The sequence below is a fragment of the Hydra vulgaris genome, chromosome 12 (assembly GCF_038396675.1).
Source record: "Hydra vulgaris chromosome 12, alternate assembly HydraT2T_AEP".
Classification (NCBI taxonomy): Eukaryota; Metazoa; Cnidaria; class Hydrozoa; order Anthoathecata; family Hydridae; genus Hydra; species Hydra vulgaris.
In genome coordinates, this window is record NC_088931.1 from 50,500,001 (window position 1) to 50,524,229 (window position 24,229).

Consider the following 24,229-nt stretch of genomic DNA (forward strand, 5'->3'; position numbering starts at 1 on the left):
TAGTCACAGAAGCAGTTTGTATATACGCACCAAAAAACTTGGATGATTGTATCATTCTTGCAAGTAGTTTAGCAAAATTTAACTATATTTCTTTGACAGATAATAATAAAGTATTATGGGTTTAGAAAAAGATACAATGATGGAATAATTGATGTATTTCATTTTTAATCAAGTTTTTTCAATTTATAAAACAATTACAAAAAACATTGAACTTAAGCGTCAGTGTCGCACTCTTTGCAATCGGCTTCAGAAATACCGTCAATTACAAAAATTCCTTGTGATAATATACTTAAATATCCAAACTATTGTGAAACTAAGATTTAGGTAATTTTAAAATATTTTGGTAAATGTATCTTACTGTTTAAAAATTTAAAAATATAAAATACTGTTGGAACCAGTGACAGAAATAGCTAAGAAAGAGTGGGTTAGCAAAAAAACAACTGCAATCTTCAGATTAGATGCCCAAAAGATATTAAATCTTGACTTGACTTGTTTAAAATTACAAGGCAGTCCATTAACTTGCAGATGTCAATAAATATATTAAAAAAGAGTAAGATCTGTTAAATGTCAAAAAGGATTGATGAATAGGATGTTTATTTTAGTAATAATCAAAAAATAGTAGATTATTCCAGGAAAGATCCACTTTATTTAAAATCATAATTGTTGATAAAAATACAAGAAAACGCTGTCTTATGTCTACAGAAGAATAAGCTATTAATTAAAAGTTTCTATTTAACATAGAAAGTCCTCACAACAATCCACAATTACCTACGATGACGCTTTTAGTCGTTAAGCCGCTCCAAGTAGAGCTTCCATGGTGTTTTGTCACAAAGCACCATGGAAGAGCATTTTAAGTTTGCACCTCATTCCTTACCAGTGTTACTTATCTGAACTGAGCAAACATTGATCCTCAGTTCTTAATTCTGAAAAAGAACTCAAATCTCTGTACCACGGTTGTAATGAAGTTATTTCACATTTTCACTAATAATTGTTACAAATTGTTCCTTATATGAAGTAATTTCATGTATAATGCCTAATTTTTTGTTGTATTTATAACTACACATAATTATTACGCATTTTATTGATAAAACGAAAAAAAAAATATTTACCACAGTTTCTACTTTGATAATAGTAATGATTTCATTTCATTTAACAGTTGATTGTTTTATCAAAATAATCACTTTTATTGAAATTGAAGTAGAAGGCCAAATATTTATAATGAAAAAAAAGTATCAAGTAATTCAAAAAAAAAATTAATTAAGAAAAAGTGGTTAAAACAAAATCCAAAAAAAGGTAATTTTGGATCCCCCTATTGTGGGGGCTTCAATACATACATTGACTATCTTATAGCCTACTGCCGCAATTGAGTGCTGCTTTTATTGACAAAGCAGCCCTCGGAATTAGGGACGGCATTCGGCAATGCTGACCTAACTGCCGACCTAAAAGTGTTTGAGGTCAGCAATTTTTTGCTGACCACATTTCTATCTTTTATGGTAAGACTTTTGTATCAAATTTTTTTTGCTGACTTCTAAAAGATTGAGGTCGGTAAATTATTGCCGACCTCATTTTTCCTAATTCTGAGGGTTGCTAAAGGTTTGGCATGGAGCATCTATCTTTTCTCTCATTCTTTATTTTTCTTCTTTTTCTGAAAAAAGTTCACGTTTTTAGAATAAGAGCGCAAAAATGATATTAGAAAACTCAGGCCTTGTTTTAAATAAAAAATGCTTAACGCAATAGCCTAATGTGAGTTTGAGGTCATAAAATTCTCTTTATTTTTTAAAGACATTAACTTTTTTAAATCTTTTGTAATAATATTAATTACTGCAAAACGAGTTAAATGTGGTTTAACTTCTTTTTTATTATTCTTGTTAACATTAAATAATTAAATATAATATTACATATTTTAAAATGTTCGATATTAACAAATTTCTTTCTTTTCTCAACATTTGCATAAAGGAATTAAAATTGGTTAAATTCTTGGATTTTTAAATGATTATTTCTTAAATTTCTAATTACTGCTATGCAAATACAAATGATTTTTTATTAAAAAAGTTTAGTGAGTAACAAATAAAAAAATTACATTATTTTATTTACTTTATTTATTAAAAGCTTATCATTTTATTAATGATTTTGTTGTGAAAGCAAAGATTATTTTTCCAGACATCATTTATTAAAATTACATCGCTGTATATATCGTTTATTAAAAAATAGTTGTTGCGAAGTATTAGCGTTTTTCAAGCATAAAAATCAATCATTACAATAAAACAAAAACAAAATAAAAATTTAAATTTATTTGAGTTTTTTCATTAGTACTCAGAGCTTGTATCTAACATAATTGTCATTCAAACTTTTGTAACAAATTTTTTTACATAAATGTCATTCAAAAGTTAATGTGATTTTTTTTTTAAATTAATTCCTTCTTTTATCTTACCATTTATAGATTAATTTAAAGTATATATATATATATGTACACTGGGTTTTTAAATGTTTGAGTTTTGACACTAACAGGCAATGTGCAAACTCCAAACTTTTGTATGTTTATGCTTATATCAAAAAACAATTTTTTGCAAAGAATTGGGGTGATTGGAGCTTGGGAACAAAAAAACATATGAGTATGAATTTAGATAAAAATAGTAAAGAAAATATTTTATAAACTCATTGCTCCCACGTTAAGGGCTGGGTGGGCCCAAAAATTAGGGTTTTTTTGTTCCCAAGCTCCAATCACCCCAATTCTTTGCAAAACATTTTTTTATATAAGAATAAACATACAAAAGTTTGGAGGTTGCACAATGCCTGTAAGTGTCAAAACTCAAACATTTAAAAATCCAGTGTAAACTACTGATATATATATATATATATATATATATATATATATATATATATATATATATATATATATATATATATATATATATATATATATATATATATATATATATATATATATATGATATATATATATATATATATATATATATATATATATATATATATATATATATATATATATATATATATATATCAGTCTTGGTCAGAAAGGACTTCAATCATATGTAAAAACTAATTATTCAAAGTTTATTATACTATTGTTTGGTATAATAAACTTTAAATCTTTTATCTTTACTAATGTTTTTATAATACTATGGGAAACTCTTTAAAGTAAAGTAACAATTTTCAATGATTGTTTTATAAATATGCACGTTTAATTTAAATTTATAGTGTTTTTTTACTAATTTAAAAATAGTAAGTTTCCATATTCACATGCTAGTGTTTACACATTAAAAAAAAAAAAAAAAAATTTAACTCTTATTTAACCATTATATAAACATAAATGTATGTTTAAACTAAACCATTTCATGCTTTGTTTAAACATTCATTTTTTAAACATACATATATTTATAGAAAGTCATGCATAGTATAGGAAAAATATTAAAATCTTTAAAACGCTTTGTTAAAATGAGTAAATTTTATTTGAATTTTTAAGAATCTTTTTTTTGTTTACTTCATTAAATGAAGTAAACAAAAAAAGATTCTTAAAAATTCTTTGTAGTAATATAAAAGAAAATAGAATCATTTCCATTTTAACGGTAAGATTAAATATTCTTTTCTTTTATCAGAATTATGTTGCTCTTATAAATTTAGAAAAATTCCATTAGCAATGATTTGTTACTTTATTTAAGTGTTTCAATAATATAAAATACATTTTTGTATAATATAAGTAATATAATGTTTTTCATTTTCAAAATATTTTTTTGATTAAATTTCAAATAAAGCTTATTTTTTAATTTTTGATAAAAAACAAACATCATTTTTTCAATTTTTTCCTCATTTAATTTAAATGAGGAAAATGTTTTTTTACAAGGTTTGTTATCTGGTTAAAATCTAATAGATAAATTTATGTTTATAGACGGTTTCCCATCCATATAAACATCTTTAATAAATAAAACAAAAGTCAGTAAAAATAATTAGTTGCTATTATATTTCATTTTATTTTGTATTTTAATTACCTTTATACAACTTAATTTCATCAGTTATTTTTAATTAAATATCAATATAATATTCCAAATCAGTATTAAAAATGATTGATCTTATATTAAAAATATTGCCTTAGCATTCAAATTGTTTACAGACTTCTTTTAAAAAATTTATGTATGAATATATGTATGCATTTATGCATGTATATTAGGGTGGAGTGAATTTTATTTTTTTTTACAATTCATTTAGCCTGGGTGTGCAAAAGTTGTCTATTCATTTCAGAAATACTCTGGAAAAATATCAATGCTCTAGGAAATTTTCTTGAGGTGCCTCCAGACCTTTAAAATTTTAATGGGTCCCTAATATTATATAAAAAAAAGTTTTTCAAAAGTATGTCATGTTGGGTCTCAAAAGAAGCAAAATTTTATAAAAATTTAAAAAATAACAATTATTTTTTAAAAAAAATTGTTATTTATAGTTTATTGCAGAAAAAATGACCTTTTAAACTAAAAATGAAAAAAGTTTATTTTTTTGATAATATTTTCAAAAAAAATCTTAAATAATAATTTTTTTATAAAATAATTGTTATTTTTGAAACTTTTATAAAATTTTGCTTCTTTTGAAACCCAACATGACATACTTTTAAAAAACTTCTTTTTTATATAATATTAGGGACCCATTAAAATTTTAAAGGTCTGGAGGCACCTCAAGAAAATTTCCTAGAGCATTGATATTTATCCAGAGTATTTCTGAAATGAATAGACAACTTTTGCACACTTAGGCTAAATGAATTGTAAAAAAAAATAAAATTCACTCCACCCTAATGTATATATGTCTATGTGTATATATGTGTCTATATGTCTAACTTTACCAAAGTAAAGCCTGATTTTGTTTTGACAGTTTATTTTTTTTTTATAGATACACACTTAGGTGTACAAGCTGACTTTAAGTGATGGACTCTGTAATTGAATGAACCTTGACAAGATTTTATCTCTGTGGAATGCTTATAATTGTGATTTCAATATTCAATAAAGCAAAAGGTATATGTTTTGAAGTATATTTTAAACAAGATCTATGTGTACAATATAATATTGCATGTTTAAAAAACTATAGAGCTCTATTGAATCTTTATTTAACTTAAACATTCTTAGCTAATCAACAATCTAGTTTGACAATAAAGTAAAAAAAAATAATAACAATTTAGTCAAAAAAAAATTTTTTTGAGCAGCTTAATGTAGATTGATAGTAGAATACTCAGCTAACAATCATGAGGTTTCAAGTTCAAATCCACCATACACCTCTGGAGGGTGGTACCCTTCACCTGTTTCTCCATTCAGTGGTCTTTTTAACGAGGTTTGTGTTTCAGAGTTGAACATTAAGAGAGTTGCAAATAAAATTAGAAAAATTAAAAAAAAAAAGAGTAGCCTTCTCAAACTGTAGTAGCTCTGGAGTCTTGGGGAGGTGAATTTGATAAATAAAAACAACTAAACAATAAATTATTTTATTATGCAAACTTGTTAGCAAGAGTAAACAAATAATTTTGAGCTAAAATGTTGTGTAACAAATTATTTTTTTTTTATAGCAAGTAACTAACATATTAGCTTTAAGCCTAAAGTTATAATTTGAAGTAAATAAATTTACTTTGAGCAAAATACAAATTCAAATATTTAATAAAAGAAAACATATTTTGAAAAGTATTCTAAAAGATAGATAATAGTCTTCAAAACTGTAAAATGTTTTTATTCTATTATGTTGATATTTGAGTGACATCACTGCCCTATAAACAATGTGTAATGCATAATGCTTTTTTTTGCATATTGTATTTAAAAATATTATTTTTAATTGAAAAACAATTTCATTATAATGAATTTCTTGAATGCCTCCTTATCAGTTTGAACCAAATTTTTAATTTAAAAGATATAGAAAGAAAAAAAACAACATTTTTTAACATAGATTATTGGTAATGAATGGAAAGTTTTTAAATTAAATTCTGCAAATCAAGCTAAAGGTTTTTAATGTATTTTTTTTAACCTCAAATTTTTTTTTTTTATATTTTTGTTAAACATATGTTTTTTCTGTTTCAAATCAAATTTTAAATAATAACTTTTTAAAGCTAATTTTTTAAAGGTTTTAATTCTATTACTATTCTACAAAAATTATTTTAGTCTTTTCTATTATTAATAATATTAACTTTAAGAAAAAATTTTTTTTTTCTAAAATTCCTTTATTTTTTAAATAGGGTTTGTTGGAAGTTGCTATTTTAATGTTGGAATAAATTTTTTTTTCAAAACTCAATTCTTTTGTTTTTTATATTTTTTCTTTAATGTTATTATTTTGATTAAATTTATCAAAGTTTATGTTTAACATATAATTCAAGTATTTTTTTACTAAAGTTTTTCATTGTTTTAGTTACACTCAAAAATGATGCAGAAAACTTTTTAAAAATTTTAACAGTTTTAAATTTTTATATAATGAATTTTTAATAATGAGTTTCTCTTTTTTTATTATTGATGTTGTTGTCACATATTAGGAGTCTTTTAACAACAACTTTTGGTACTATGATTTAATGTCAAGTTTTTATAGGTGCAAATATTCTCTTTCTGGAGTTTGCTATTTTAGATTTTATTTAAATCTATACTGAAATGATGATTTAGCCATGTTTAAACATGACCCTAGTTGAAATTTAAAAGTCATATTGTCTATATACTTATAAGCAATTGTTTTTACGAGTCGAGTCTTGATCAAAGTACAGTAATAAAAATATATATATTTATAAGCAATGGTTTTAACAAATTGAGTCTTGGTCAAGGTAATAAAAATAGTTTTAAGCAGGACAATTTATTTTTTTAAATCTAAAAAACAATATGTTTTTGATTTGAAACTCTCATGAGACAAACTATTAATATAAACAAAAAAAGAAAAAATTTTCAAATGAGATGGTATATTTCTGCTTTTTCATAAAACTTCATAAAACTTTTTTTTTAAAAGGCAATCTTGGTTCTAAGAATAAAATATGAATAAATATTTAATATAAAAATAAGTTTTTTATTTTTTATTTATTTTTTTTCTTTTTTGAGGTTATGTTATCAAATGTAGTTTTTGATTTGAAAATCTTGTTTTGTTGAACAAAATTAAAAAAAAAAAAACAAATTAAAAAAACCAGCAACTTATTTAAAAACAGATTTTTTGGAAATATTTTCAGTCAATTTTTTAAAATGGGCACTTTATTTGCTATTTTTTTAAGTTTTAGTTGAAATTTTTTTGAAAATTTAGTTTCGCTAATATTAGGACCAAGAGTTTAAGGTCCTAGAGAAACTTTATATATTCAACTAAGTTAATTTTTTTTTTACTTTCTTGTTGTAACTAAACTTGCATTTAATGTTTCATTTGCAAATTTAAAATATTAAAAAACAGTTTTAAAATTGCATAATTAACCTCAGCAGTTAAATGTTTTATTTTTAATACAATAATTAGTTTTTACATATTAAGTTATTATAGAGATAAATGAAGTTATTTATTAAATGTTGTTGTTGTTTTTTTTATTTCAAGTGTTTTGCTTAAATAAAATCAATTTTAAAAAATTCTGAAAAATATTTTACTCTAACTTGACATTATCATCTCTTATTATTAAAATATTCTTTTAATTTTCTTAGTATTATTACTACAATTACTATCATTACTATTTTTTTTTCCCTGTCAATTATTTTAATAGCCTGCAAGTTATGATTTCTACATGTTTATTTTTAATGTATGCTCTATGTGTTTTAATCTATGTGTTTACGTTCTATGTCTTTGTGCTTACTTTTACTTATATTTAATAATTGGCATCACTCTTTTGATCAGACTTCTGTATGAGTGGCATCATCCTAATGAATCATTAACTTATTGTTATAAATAATATTATGCTTATAACTATCATTATAATATTATTATTCATTGTTATTATTGTAAACATACTTATTATTACTATTACTATAATTTGTATTAGTTTTGTTTTCTTATATTTTTATAGTTAAAATATTTTACTTTTGTTATAGTAATTATTATTGTTATTATTTTTAATATTGTTATTTTTAATGTTATTATTATTATTATTGTTATTAATACTATTGTAAAAATGGTTTTTGGAAAATAAATAGCTTGTAATAAAAGTGTACATATTTCTTTCAGTAGTTGTATTAAATAAGATAGGTTTTTATTTTTTCTTGTCGACAATATTCTTAAAAATGATTTGATTTGAAAACAACTTGTATTGTTAAGTTAATGTGAAAACTACTCATTATCTCTGTATCTTTATGTAAAACCCTGTAAAAAGTTTTTTTTCATACTTTGCCTAACTTTAAGTGTAAGATAGAGGAACAGCACTATAGAAATGCACTAGAATTAGATTGAGTTTTAGTCTTCCTTATGGACCATTTTTATAATTTTGGTTGCAATAGTTTTTAGGCTTTTGTTGTACCAATTATAATTGAATACATTTTGTAAATGTGAACTGTACAGAGTAAGCATTGTTTATGTAACCTATAAAAATTATGCTACAAATTTATAAGTCATAATTTGAGTAAGACTTTGATCCACCATATCTGCTAGCTGTTAAAATGCACTTTGGGGCATGATTAACAATATCATGCCTTGAAGTGCATTTTAACAGCTAACAGATATGGTGGATCAAAGTCTTATTTAAATTGTGACCTGAAAATTTTAAGCATAATTGATCAACTTACTGAGTCTTATGATCAATAAATCATAAGTTTAGGCATTTAAATCTTATTAAAACACAATACTAGAGTGTTGTAAACAACTTTATCAATTATTTGAAATTCTCTATTTACAAATAGACAATAAATCAAGAAATAAATCACATTTAGAGTTTTAGTTTATAAATGCTGTTCACTGGTTAGTTAATGTATTAACAGATAATTATGTGCAAATTCAGAGAGTTATTTTGACAAATTACAAAGTAATAGAAAACAAAAGGCCATTTGCTGCAACTGTCAATGATAACAGAACATTAACAATAAAAAGAATTAAAAAAAAGTTTTGTTTACATATAAATGATAAACTTATTATTGGTTGTTTTTTTCGCATAATTTTAAGACCTGCAGAATCTAGGTGGCTTAGCTGACCAACCTTATCTCAAAATTCTTTATTATTGTTATGCAGTTAAGTAGCAAACTTAACAACATCAAGTATAAAAGTAATAAATCTAGAGATTTATAATGTACTTTAAACCAGGACTAACAAATATAAGAAACTTTAAATTGACATAAAAAAAATCTGCTTATGGTCATTATTATCATTATGCTTATGGTCAAAAAAAAAATAAAAAAAAAATAAAAAAAAAAATAAAAAAATAAAAAAATAAAAAAATAAAATTTCCATGCTTGCAATTGATGATTTATTAATACAATCTAATGTTCTTTTTCACTTTAAAGAAAGAGTTTTTTTGGATATCTACATTTATCAGAAAAAAAGTTTTTGGTTAATAATTATTTATTATTACAGTTTAACAATAAATAAAAGTAGCATTTAAGAAATATCTTTTTTAATTTTTAGATATTTACACAAATTATTTTCATGTTATATTTTACATAGTTACCGCTTTCTAGAGGAATTATTTATGAAACTTAATCCTTTTTTTTTAATATAACATTGTTTTTAGTTTTTATTTTAATATATATATTTTATTTTAATGTTGCATATTTTGTTTGACTCTATGAATAAATGTATATAAATATTGAAATTTTTTATGTGATACTTTATGTGATACATTAAAGTCTTGAATGAATGTTAAATTTTGTTGTATTTTTTCCATTCAAATATGCTGATTATTTGAAATAAGTAGAAATAAATATAGATTATCCTTTAAATTTAATAGAAATATATATTTTTGTGTTGCAAGATCTATTGTTGTCAAACATGATAATTATGTGACATTATAGTTTACTTGATACTGTATTTAATTTGATGTCATTTATAAGAGATTAAATGTGTTTGTTTTTTTTTGTTTTTTTTTGTATTCACATTAATAAATACATATGTGACTTGTTGCTATTTTCTAAAACTATAGAATCTTATATAGAAATACTTGTGTGGTTATTTTTTAATTTCATAGATCACCAGTGCGGCTCTGTCAGTTTCTCATTTTAATAAGTTATAATTTTAAATAATTTTTTTTTGAGTTGTTAAAATATGCTACACATGGACTTTTTATCATTTAAAATGACCATTTTCATTTTTTGTCATATGCTTTTTAATTTAATTAGTAAAAATTTTTAATGTTTTTATTAAATAAGTTATGTTTAGCTGAACATAGTTTATTTAAATAAGCTATTTTTCAATTGTATCTAAATACTAAACAGTGTACCAGTTTAATATTTGATTACATTACATTATTATGATAGACTTATAATGCTACATTATTTATGTGCATTGTACAAGTCTGCATACATCAAATAATATTTTTGTTAAACATCAGGTTTTTGAAAATGTATAAAAAATAGCATGACAGTTAATTTTTCTTTGTTTGCAGTTTTTATACTAATGTAGTTATTTCTATTAGACTTTAAAATATATATGCAAATAAAGGAGAAAAGTTCTTTTCTAATAGGCAAATATAATTGAGACAAATTATTGTTTGTGTTTTGTTTTTTTATAATAAACTGAGATTTCTTGATGGTGAAAAATAATATTAAATTTAAAAAATTTTTGTATCAAAACTTTTAATGTTGTAAAAAACAACACTAATGCATAATTTGATTGTCTGTTACTATCAAACCAAGGTTTTTGAGATTAAAACTTATTAAAAGTTTTATTAGATATTATTAAAGAATTTCAAGAAGGAATTTTTCAGATCTGATGTGAATTCAATAGCTAATAAATCAGAATTTTTTTTTTTTTTTTTCTTTCTTACAGATAAAATAAAAATCAGTAAAACAGCAACAAAATGTTATTCTTGGTATTTTAATGATCATTTACAATTTTATTATCTGAGTTTTTTATAGAAATAACTGTATATGTCTTGTATTGTTTTAATTAATTATTAAATGTATCCCAGTGAATAATTAGTGTTAACATTTGAAGTGTTTTTATACAAGGTGTGATATTATTTATTGCTGTTGATGACAAATTAGCAAATTTATTGGACATTTAAAAAGGTAATTATTTTCAAATACTTTTTTTGTTTTTCTGTATATGTTTGGTGTCATAACTTTTTGTTATTTGTTTTTCACTGGTTAAGGAAGATTTTTTTTTAAAAGTTCATTTATTTAACTTGTTTTTAATCCTATATAACCTTGAAACCTCTGTGTTTCTTTGATGTTGTTTTTTTTGTTATCGTGTGTATGATCATATGTCAATAAAAGCTCAAAATATGTTATGCCATCTATTAAAAAAGTTTAGAAATAATTTCTCACTCTATGAGTGACAATAAATATTATTAGTTGAAAAAAATTTTAATAATTCATATTAAAAATGTGTCTCCATAAATATAATAGGGTAATATTATAATATTAATATATAATATATATTCTATTTGATTAAAATACGGAGTATTTTATAGTTATTAATTATTAATATAAAAAAGTTTATTATGTAAAGTATGTAATATCAGTAATCTATCATTTGCTGATAAACATTTGAATGTGTCATTTTATACTTGTTTAAATAAACCTCTACATTATTTCTCAATGGTTTCTCAGGAATGCATGAGAAAAAGAAACTTTACTTGTATTAATGAAGTGATTTGTGAGAAAGCACATTGAAAAGCTCTGGTAAGCTTTACAAGTTTTTTTAAAAAAAATTTTGATTACCAAATAGTATAATTTTTTGATAATTTTCTATACTTGCAATTGTGTTTGATGTACATTTGCTTCAATGGATTTTTATAAATAGATTTTACTTAATAGAATACTAGATAGATAGAAACTGTGTTATTGTAAACATGTAAATACATAAGACTATATCACATAGATAAATATTGATTACTAGGTAAGTAAATAACAACATTATTATTTTGAAACTTAATGTTGTCGTTTAGCAATTTGAAGAATTTTTTGTAGACCGTTTCCCACTGTGATATAGACATAATTTTTAACTGAGAAAAAAATTGTCATTGAATTTTGATAAAATTTATATATGTTAATGTTATATAACATAATAGATTTTACATGTTATTGTAAATAATTTTTATTATTTTAATTTTTTTCTGTGTATTTTTTAAATAGTACTTTTATCAATAAATTCAAATGGCATTTATATGATTTAAGTTATGACACGAGACATTTTTATTTTCTGGGGTGTTTATAAAAATGGTTATTAAGGTTTGTGTACACACTCCTCTGTTGTGCAATTTTTGTTTACTTTACCATTAGTTTGATAAAATGAGTATTTGTTTAGTAGCTTTAGGAAATACAAGGTAACAGTGTTGGTAAATCTTAAGTAGTTGACATTGTTTTTAAATTTAAAGGAAAAATGTTTAAAAAAAAATAGTTGTAATCTTGTAGATTCTTCTTTCCAATTATCTTTTTAGTATTTTTTTGAGAAATAATTTTGTGTATTAAGATAAAAATCAAAATGAAAGTATTATGTCACAATAGGAAATTACAAATTACAATTAGTTGCAATTATGTTTAATAATATATATACTTTCTTTTAGAATTTTTGTTGAGTTTTAAGACAACAAATCATATAGATAATATTCTTTGCAACCTTCAAAATCACAGTATGAATTCCACATCCAAAAAAAGCGTTCATTTTTTGGAGCCTTCTCCATTGATCCATCGTAAGATATGCAGCTATAATGAAGCCTTATCTCAAACAAAGCAAAAACACTCACAGGCTCAAGTTAGCAAGAAAGAAATTTTGTCTTCTGTTAATAAGCAGTCATTAGTTCAAATGTTTGAAACAATTGGTGACAAGAAAAAAATGCAATTTCCCAATTCTCGTCAAAATGCATCAATAAATACTTGCCAAATAGAATCTCAAAAAAAAGTTCCATATTGTGTTCAAAATAATAACATAAATAAAATAAACAAACAAAAATCTAACTTTTTAAATGAATGTATAAGTTGTGAACTTATGTCTGATACAATAAACAAAGCGAGTAGAGATGTTCCTAAACTCAATGCACAAAGAGACAATGAAGAACACAGTTTAACAAGTTCTGAGTTGATCAAAGAGTTACCCAGCCAGTTGGAACCAACTAAATCACCATCTTTAACCCAAGAAAGTACAAATAAATTAAATATAAAACAAACACAATTATTAGATTCTTATGTAACTGGCCAATCAAATGAGATAGATCATAATTATCAAAGAAGCTGTTTAAGTACCAATGATACATTAAATCAAAATGAATATTTCGTTAATAATAAAAATGTTAAAACTCCACTATTTTTTAATAAAATAAACGAAAATTTAAAACTTTCAAATAATCATATTGCTACAAATAAAAATTCAATTAAAAGCGAAGATAATCAAACAGTCTCCTTGAATACCGTGAAAACAAAACTAGTAGCTCCTTCATTAAAATCCATAGAACGAAATCTTGTGACTTCTTCGTTAGATTCTGTTAAAAAAAAAATTGCTCCTACATTAGACTTTATTAAAAGAAATCACAAATCTTCTTCTTTTGACTCTGTCAAAAAATATATCGATCCTGCTTTAGACTCTGTAAAAAAAAAATTAGATATTAAGACAAGTACTGATAGTAATTCACTACATTTAGATAATAACAAAGCAGATTTAAATACTCTTTACTCAACTGAGTATCAAGTTGCTAATGAAGTTGAACTTTCTCCAACAGTTAATAAAGTAGAAGATAATTATGTTGCACATCAGCAAGGTGTTGAAAATACTTTACCTGATGACAATGACACACAAAAATTGATCGATAATAAAAATGAAAAAGAATGTATTTTACCATCTAGGTATAGTTCTTTTGATAATTGTGAAAGAACTATTTTAAACAAAACTGTATTAGAAGAAAATTTTATTTGTGATAATAAATCTAAAATTATAAACAGTACACAACTGGAGAAAATGTCTGACAATTTCATTCAAGACCTTAATAATAACCAGGTAAAAGAATTGACTTGTTTATCAGAGTTTAGTTCTTTAATATATACTTGTAATGAGGTTGGGTCTTCATGTGACAAAATAAAAGATCAGTTGTTAGTAAGTAATACACTTTCAAATGACATTTCTAAGTCTTGTTCAACACAATTATTGCCTAAAATTTCTATTTCTAAATCTTATGTATCCTCTTCATCCGCTTCTTCATCCTCTTCTTCAGATTCAAGTGAAGGTAAAAAAGGTCGTAAAATATCAGTTATAAATAAAGTAATCAATAGTGATTCTTTTTTATCACCATATCAACAACCTTTCTGTGATGGGTCAGTAAGAAAAGTAGCAAAAAAGTCTAATCAATCTTTATATAAATCAAAATATGACTCATGTCAAGAGATTTTACGAAATAAAAGAGTTTCTGTAGATTCTGCTATTGAAACATCGTATCGTCCAAACTTTGTTTATTATAATGAGCTCCCTAACGTTCCATATTCTAAATTAAATGTTTTAGATTGGCAACAAGATATAGAAAATGATTATAACTCATCATCATCATCTGAAGACTCATCTAATAATGCAAGACACAGGAAGTGTTCAATTGTAGATCGGTATTTAAACCAATCAGCTATTAGTAATATGTTAAATGGCTCTTCAAAAAGAAAGCAATCAATTATGTCATCATTATGTTTAGAAAGTGAACGCGCAGATAATGAATCTGGATTTTTTGAACCAGCAGACTCAAAAACCGTATCAACCTCAGAAATGCATAAAAATTTCAAAAGTTTAAGTGATTTGGATGATTCTGATGTTTTTTTAAATCGAACTCGTAATTCATCATTCACTAGTAGCATTAGTGATGAAACTGTTATAGAAAACAAAACTTCAAGGTCTAACTCACAAGAGGAATTTGATTGCTCTTCTAGCTTTAAAAAGTTTATGCCAAAACGCAGAAGTGGACTTTCTGGTATTTTATCTCTAGATGAACTATCAGAGCAAAAAATGCCTTTATCTCGAAAGATGAGCAAATCAATCAATGAATCAGAATCAGTTTTCACTCATAAAGAAAATTTCTATCAAAAATCTGAAGTTTCTAATAGAAGACCATCTACAATATTTATGAATTTCAATAAATTTCAGACCAGTGGTTTGGATGTTGTAGCTGATAAAGAGACTCAAGATATAATTTCAGACAGTGTAGAAACATTATCTACTTTCCATTCAGATTTATATCGACCAGTATCAAAGTACTCAAGCTTAGGATTTGATAAGTTAAAGTTTGATGAAGAAGAAAAAGAAGAAGGTTCTGAAACTGATCAAGATTCATCTTCAAAAAAATTATTTTACTATAATAATGAAAAAAATACAAATATTGCCGATCATGTTCGAATACTTAAAGAAGTTGTTCTTGAAAAACATGAAAATGAAGTTCTAGAAACTACATGTTCTCATGTTACAGTTGTTTCAGAGCCAGTTATTAAAAGTAGGCTGTTCTTTTTTTTATTCTACTGTTTTGTATTGTGACTAACACTTTGAAAAGGTTCTATTTGTTATTTGTATAATTTTTTTTATAGCTTTTTGTCATGTTTTTTATATTAACGATTATAATAAAAAATGAGTTGCATTTTAATTTATTTAAGAATGGGATGGAGAAGAAATTTTTTTTGAAAAGAATTTAAATCCGGACGAATCAAAATCTACAACATTCTCCACGATGGTATTTAATTTATTATTACTGAAAGAATTATGTTTTTATTTAACAAAAATGTTTGATATATATATATATATATATATATATATATATATATATATATATATATATATATATATATATATATATATTTATAAATATGTGTGCGTGTATGCATATTTTCCCTGTATCACTGTATATGCCCTCAGCAACTTCCTATTTCAGTATGACATCATAGTGTTAATTTATATTTATGTGTGTGTGTATATATATATATATATATATATATATATATATATATATATATATATATATATATATATATATATATATATATATATATATATATATATATATATATATATATATATTATTTTAGTGCTTTAATTTATATTTCTTTAAATTTTGTATAATTAATTTGTTTCTATTTAAAAGTTGGTAATTCTCCAGTTAAACAGCATAAATTAAAATTATTATTTTTCTTTTTTTGGGCTTATTAAAATTATGTCTGAAACAACACACCATTCCATAAATAAATAAAAATAGATCAATGGAGGGCAAGGTTTAGGGTAATAAGGGTCATTATTGAGATCAGATTAAAGGTAATCACTGGTCCAAATAGGGTTAAAACATGGGCAAGGTTGTTCTAACTTGATAATTAACCCTAATCTTAACCCTAAATCTTAACCCAGAACCTGACCCTCAAATAAATGTTATTTTTAATCTGTGGAAGAGTGTGTCACATCAGACATATTTATTAGAGGTGTATTAACCCATGTTCAGACGTGTATGTGACAAGCATAAAAAAGCAAATAAATATTTTTATTTTATACCGCTTAACTGAAGGATTGCCTAAAAGTTTACTACAGGTTTTTTTAATTGGTGCTTTGCTTTATTTTTTTTGTATTTTTGGTACTAGGTTGTTTAAAGCCTTATTAAATTTTTCTACTTGAATACATTTAATATTTGTAAACTTTTCATCTGATAACATTTAGTTTGGTTATTTTAACTTCTGCTTGTATAACTTTATTTGTGAAGAATATACAAAAGAAAAATGGTGTGAAATAGTGTAAGTGTAATTTTGAATTAATTATCTTGTTCAATATAGTATTTTCATTTATTTCATTTATGCTGTATTTAAATTGTTCAGTATGTGCTAGTTGTCAATATTAACACTTCTTTGTTTAGCTTTTTGACAATAATAGCAAAAAATGAATAAAAAAAATAAAAATTTTTTTGTTAAAATTATAAAAAATATGTTATTAAGCATACATTTTTATTTATTTGAAGTATTGTGATATTTAGTTATTTGTGACATTTAAAAAAAAATTAAATTAACTCTTTGGCTAACAGCTAGCTAATCATTAAAAAACAAAAATATAGATCAATAAAATGTTGTGTGTGTGTCAAATTAGTTGTTCACCAGGTGAGAAATTGTTTTTTGTGTTTGTGCTGTTGGTTGGTCTCCAAATGAGTATTATGTTTTTAGTGACTGCATTTATTTTTATTTTTTTTTTCTAAAAGTCTTCTATAAATTTTCAATGATTAGCCAATAAAGTTTCAAATATACGTTATTGTGCTAATGATTAGCCAATAAAGTTTCAAATATACATTATTGTGTTAAAAGATTAAGTCTTGAAAATTATGAATAACAAAAATATAAATTCTCCTTGTATCATTTTTTTTATATTGCTTCTTTTTTATCACAAATCTTTTTTTTTATAATAGTTCTAATGTTAAGTTAATTATTATAAATTTATAAATTTTATTTATTTTTAAAATAAAAAAAATCTATTGTGTTATTGTAATAGTATTTAAACTTTCATCCCTATATTTAATCATTGGTCATACAACCATGAACTAGTGAAGATACAATATTTAATCATTGGTCATACAACCATGAACTAGTGAAGATACAATAGCAATAAGCAGTCAACTAAATTTAAACATCAAAAAGAAAAGTGTTCAAAGATGAGTAATTGCCTGCATTGATTGAAGATTGTTTCTATTACTACACTTTATATTTGAGAATGTAAGGAGACTTAATATTATTAGCATATCTTAGTTTGAAAGGTGTTTCACTTATACTTATATAGGATTTTTTCATTGATGTGTTACCAGGATTTGCAGAATCGGGAGTTGCTTGATATGCAACATTCTTTGTTAAGCATTTATTAGATAAAGGACAGGTATTTTTATTAAACAATTGAAGTTTTTTTTTTTCGTGGTAATTTTATTGTTGTTTACAATATAACAATTGTGGGCATTTAGTTAAGATTTCATATTTAATATACAAATATAACTTTTACTGTAACATTTTATTCAACTTGTGATTAATCTTTGTTGACTTAAGATAAATTTTTCCAATACTGGAGATGTTTTTTTACATATTTTCTCTGAAATTGGTCTAACTAAGGGTGATGATAAATCGGATTGTTCATAAGAAAAGTTATATAAAATTTTGGTTGAAGATTTTTTAGAACATAATTGAATAGTGGTTGTTTTATTCATTACTTTTCAATCAGCATGAATTTAGTTTAATAAATTTTCAGGTTTGCGATCTTAAGTAAAGTTATTGATAAATTTCATGTTGTATCAAAATAAAAGCATGATGATTTTTATTTGAGGATCAATAGTATTTTTACAAATTACTAGCTAAGTTCAACTTTTTAAATTATGGTATCTAAAATAAAAGAAAGTCCCAAAATTCCTAACAATTTGCAAACCACTAAATAGCTGAAAGCTCCCATACAAAAAATCTCTTGATAGCGTAATCTAAATTTTTTTTTCTTTTTGCTAGTAGAATATTTCTAAGCTTTTTTTAATACTAAGCTAACATTGTGATTTCTCAGCAAAGTATTTGTTAATTCTTTAGTATTTCTCATTATTTTAGAAATGCATGAACACATTCTTACTGTTTTCGTTAAACCCTGCACTTCATTTCTTGCAAGGTCCAACAAATAAACTGTTGCTTCTTGTTAAAATTAACTCTATAGTCTTCTAGAATTAAGAAACATTGAACGATGATGATGAATAATTATTATTTTTTCTTAAATATTATGACTTTCACAACATTTAGACCTGGGCTTTAGTTTTTAGACACAGGCTACAGTACCTTATACACAGGTTTCAATATTTTTGACTTTAGTTTAGAATTTATACAGGCAGTATTTTTTCTCCACTGCTATTTTTTTTTTTTTTTTTAATTGTTAGAAGGAAAGTGCACAGAATAAGTACTCTTTTTTTGCTTAATTGATCTCGACTATACTTGTTATTTAGACTGCTCATGCCCCATCCCAAACCATCACATGACCTTTGTGTTTCTGCTGTCAATATATTCCCTTTATAAAATGTTACTTCATAGTAGAGTTATAAGCAAAGTAAGACAGGAAAGTAATTGATCTTTCCACTATTTGATAATGTTGAAAATTATAGTTTTTTGGTTCCTCCCCTTTTAAAATCATATTTAATTTGTCTTTTATTACACATTGACATTTGTTTTAAAATGTTGTTTAATCAATAGTTTGCTACACCAAATTAATATAAATTACAGATATTCAAAACTTTAAACAGCTTAATTTTTTTTATCATTATAAAATTGTTTTAAATTTTTTACTAAATGAATGTTAAAACCTAATGTAAAAGAGATTTATTTATACAACTAAATGCTTCAGTTTGATGAATGAGTTCTTACCTTCATATACAATAACACAAGATCATTTAAAACATTTATGATTTCTTTCTGTTCATGAGTTCATGACAAACTGAATTTGCTTGGCAGTATTGCAAAATGAAAGTTGAAAATCACATAAATTTTTTTGTATAAAATTTTTGGTCAAAAATTTTAAAAATCTTTAAATATATATATATGTATAATTGTTGAATGTAAATAAACTTCTAAGACTTCAGAGATCACCCAACTATTTACTAGGTTCCTTCATCATTTAAATCGTACTGTTTCCTCAGCAGGGGTATATTAGTGGCATAATATTAGTGTTTAATCTACAAAATGTATGTGTGTGTGTGTGTGTGTGTGTGTGTGTGTGTGTGTGTGTGTGTGTGTGTGTGTGTGTGTGTGTGTGTGTGTGTGTGTGTGTATATATATATATTAGTAGAAAATCACTAAACGAAAATTTTTTTCATTTTACTCTGTGTTTCATCAACAAAGATTTATCAGAAAATCTGATGAATCTTTGTTGATGAAACAGTGTAAAATGAAAAAAATCTTTGTTAAGTGGTTTTCTACTAATATATAATTGCTCTGTTCTTTTAAGAACATTGAACACTCTATTGTGTAGAATACATTTTAAAGTTGTTTAAATATATATATATATATATATATATATATATATATATATATATATATATATATATATATATATATATATATATATATATATATATATATATATATATATATAGACACACACACACACACACACACACACACACACACACACACACACACACACACACACACACACACACACACACACACATACACATACATAGATTTCAAATCATTTTTTAGTAAAAAACTAGAACTCACCAAAAATCAAATCTGGATGTTTAAAAAACGTAATAATAGAATTTTTGATGATGAAGTTACTGATCAGGTTTTAAAAACTGCTTCTAAAGTGCTGAGTAAGTATAAGATATACATTTTTCTTTATGTATTAGTTTAGTATTTTTACTTTTACAAATTTCTAAAGTTATATAATTTTTATAGAAAAAAAGGCATTTTGATATAAAATCTTCATTAATATTATTTTTTTGCTAATAAAAGATAAATATGAACAACTCTAATTTTTTCATTTAGATATCAATTTCAATTTGTTTCTTCAAAAGTTTGGTGATTATTATTTCTCATTTTCGCTAGCAAAATATGGTGATCTATTAAAATCAATTGCAACTAGTCTTTGTGATTTTATAAACAATATTGATGACATAAGACGACATATTCATAAAATTGAAAAAATTGCTGATGAGTATCCACCATCATTATATGCAGCACTTGATAAACAAGGGACGTTAATGATGTACTACCACTCTAATCGTGATCAAAGATGTCTTGACTATTTTCTTATCGGATTTATAAAAACTGCAGCTCGAGTATTATATGGAATGAAAACTCGTATAAGTCTTTATGAGTCCCGCAAAAGCTATAATGACTATTCAGTGATATCTATAAAAGCAGTTACTTCATTGGTTAATAAAAAAAATACTACTTTAAGTTTGCAATTTTCAACTCGACCATCAGATCTTTTTATGGAACCTTTTCAAATGGATTCTATTTTTCCATTTCACATGATACTTGATAATAATTTAAACATATGTCAATTGGGGTCTTCTTTGAATCGCTTGCTTGAACGTTTTATACCTACACATGGTTTGAATATAAAAAAATATTTTCGGTTACTCAAACCTTTGATCTCTTTTTCTTATGAATCAATGAAAAGTAATTTAAATACAGTGTTCATATTATCAAGTGTGAATGAAATTTCGTTTGATGGATTTAATAATGGTATAATTTTAAAAGGACAAGTGACAACACTTGATACTTCTGATTGTTTATGGTTTGTTGGCTCTCCTAAAGTTGATCTTGTTTCACAACTTAATGGGGAAAGTAACTTATACTTGAGTGATATTCCTATTCATGATGCCACTCGGGAAGTTTTGTTAGTGAATGAACGCACAAACGAGCAAGACAATTTGAAAACTCAGTTAGAAGTACTTACTAATCGTCTAAAAGAGACTTCTAAAGAGCTTGCTTTGAGTAAAATGAATACTGAAAACATTTTAGATGACATTTTTCCAAAGGATGTTGCTGAAAGTCTTATGCGAAACTTACCTGTTCCAGCTGTAACAAAAGAAGAAGTATCTATATTATTTACTGACATTGTTGGATTTACAGCTATCTGTGAAAAATCTGATCCTGCAGATATTACAGATATGTTGAACAATCTTTATATCGGATTTGATTTACTTTGCGAAGCTTATGAAGTTTACAAGGCAAAATTTTGTTTTTAAATTGATGTTTCTGAAAAGAATTTAACAATCTTTTCAGTATTATTTAGTTAAACTGCTTCTTTTATGCTCTAAAATTTGAAACTCCCTACTAAGTGTAGCTAATTAGATGATTTTTTTCAGGTTGAAACTATTGGAGATGCTTATATGGCAGTTGCTGGTATCCATCAAAAAGATGTAGAGCATGGTCGATGCACCACAGCTATGGGTATCAGCATGATTACTCGTGCAAAAAAGGTTTTTGCGCCTACAGGCAATCCTGTTGAGGTTCAGTTTATATTACACATATTTTTATTTGTTTATTTGATATATGTATATATATATATATATATATATATATATATATATATATATATATATATATATATATATATATATATATATATATAAACATATATATATATATATATATATATATATATATATATATATATATATATATATATATATATATATATATATATATATATGTATATATATATGCATATAGATCCGGGTAGGTATTCACTCTGGTCCAGTTGTTGCTGGTGTAGTTGGTACAAGAATGCCGAGGTATTGTCTCTTTGGAAATAATGTTACATTTGCTAATAAAATGGAATCTACAAGTGAAAGTGGAAAGTTACATATCAGCCCAGTTACTTATCTGTAAATTTATTAAAATATTTGTTATAAATTTTTGAATAATGATATATATAACAAAAACTACGATTCAGAAGTTTAGTTAAATATTGTTGAGAAATTTGTAAGATTTGTATATTATATGTGTGTGTGTGTGTTTATACATACATATATATATATATATATATATATATATATATATATATATATATATATATATATATATATATATATATATATATATATATATGTATATATATATATATATATATACATATATTTATATAGAGAAATCAAGCATTACGAAGAATTTGTATTTTTTGAGAGACCTCGCGAAGTTATGCCAGCGATGATGCAAAAAAAATACCAAGGAAATAGTTATTTTGTTACCCAACGAAGGGTTTCTCAGTTCCAACCACTGCCTAATGGACACGGTGAAAAGCGAAGGAGTTTTATGATGCCGATACGACGACCTTCGGAGGTCAGTTTTGTAAATGAATCTGAAGAGTTAGATAGTCGTTGTCCTAGTCCCACAGAAAGTGTGCTTTCCGATCATGACATATTTCCTGAAGAACTTCGTAAACAGTTGGTTGCGCTTGAACTTATTAATGGCTATCAAAACGGAAAATATTTTAAATTACCTAAGATCGGAGCTGCTTAAGCTTAAAATAATCTATTTTTTTGTTTTTGTTTCAATAATATATTTTTTTCAATTCTTTTTAAAAGAAAAAATTGTAAATACCATTTTGTAGATTTTAATGTTAATATTTATAATGTTCATAACATTCGTTGGTTTTCAAGTTTGTTGTATTTACTTGCTACACTAACTAAACAGTAAAGTGCAAATCCAAATAAATATCTTCCCATGATTTTATCAACATAAATTTCTCAAAACAGATTATTTTCATATGCCAAAATTTTCGCGGACTCGAGTTTTAATTGAACTCGAATATTTCTGTTATATTCAATCAACACGTTTAGAAAAAAGTCTTTCTTAACTTAGTTTGTTCAAGTATTTACTTATCCGGGTACGGTCTAAACGCTAAGATTGTTTAACTACTTCATGGTTGCACTACAATTAGAATTACCAAATGTCCGGCTTTTACGAACGAGAACACAGTAAAAAAATTTATTTTTTTATAGGTTTGGCACTGTATTATCCAACGTAAAAGCCATACATCTGGCAACCCTAACTAAAATCAAGTTTTCGTCATTAATTTTACTATTTTTCCTATACTATTATTTTCTATTATTATATAAAAAATTCTATTATTAACATTATTTTTTGTATTATAAATGCTATTATATACTTTATTTTCTTACTATGTTGAATTACATATTATAAACTATTTTTTCCTATCATATATTTATACATATATATATATATATATATATATATATATATATATATATATATATATATATATATATATATACACATATTACTTATATATTACTTATATATTTACAATTAATATAATGTCATACAGCCTCAAAAAAAAAATTATTTAAGTCTGTCAAGTTTAACCGTGGAAGTATAAAACAGACGGAGTTCAACCGCATTGAAATGCTTTGGGACTATACTCATAACCTTTTTGTTTCGTAAACATCAAGACTGTACTTAAACGATTAAACTTTATACGTTGACGCAAATAGATACGTATATAATAATTTAAAAGTATATTTTGACGGTTCGCCAATAAAATTTAAGTATAAATATTAAAAATGGCGACAACGAAACGGCAAATAACAACTTTTTCTTAAACTTCATTTTAAATGAATGGACTATTACAAGCATGAATGGAATTATGATAAACAACTAATGAAACTTTAAGCTTTAGTTATTTAGAAAAT

At 24.3% G+C, this 24,229-nt stretch overlaps 1 protein-coding gene across 5 annotated transcripts in view; it reads left to right on the forward strand.

The window, feature by feature from the left end:
* Window positions 1-23,175, forward strand: part of LOC100197914 (uncharacterized) — a 34,888-nt gene extending 11,713 nt beyond the window's left edge. Inside the window, exons 2-12 of one of the 5 annotated variants that reach the window (XM_065813590.1) lie at window positions 4,894-5,015; window positions 11,073-11,132; window positions 11,676-11,747; window positions 12,632-15,523; window positions 15,681-15,757; window positions 16,726-16,799; window positions 20,262-20,374; window positions 20,550-21,742; window positions 21,881-22,024; window positions 22,248-22,402; window positions 22,664-23,175. In XM_065813590.1, coding sequence (XP_065669662.1) covers window positions 12,700-15,523; window positions 15,681-15,757; window positions 16,726-16,799; window positions 20,262-20,374; window positions 20,550-21,742; window positions 21,881-22,024; window positions 22,248-22,402; window positions 22,664-23,036 — 4,953 coding nt within the window. In that variant the 5' untranslated portion in view covers window positions 4,894-5,015; window positions 11,073-11,132; window positions 11,676-11,747; window positions 12,632-12,699 and the 3' untranslated portion in view covers window positions 23,037-23,175. Of the gene's footprint in view, window positions 1-4,893; window positions 5,016-5,806; window positions 5,984-10,813; window positions 10,934-11,072; window positions 11,133-11,291; window positions 11,473-11,675; window positions 11,748-12,631; window positions 15,524-15,680; window positions 15,758-16,725; window positions 16,800-20,261; window positions 20,375-20,549; window positions 21,743-21,880; window positions 22,025-22,247; window positions 22,403-22,663 lie in introns of those variants that run through there. The other 4 variants (XM_065813592.1, XM_065813593.1, XM_065813595.1 and 1 more) reach the window with 4 other exon arrangements.
* The last annotated feature ends 1,054 nt before the right edge of the window (window positions 23,176-24,229 follow it).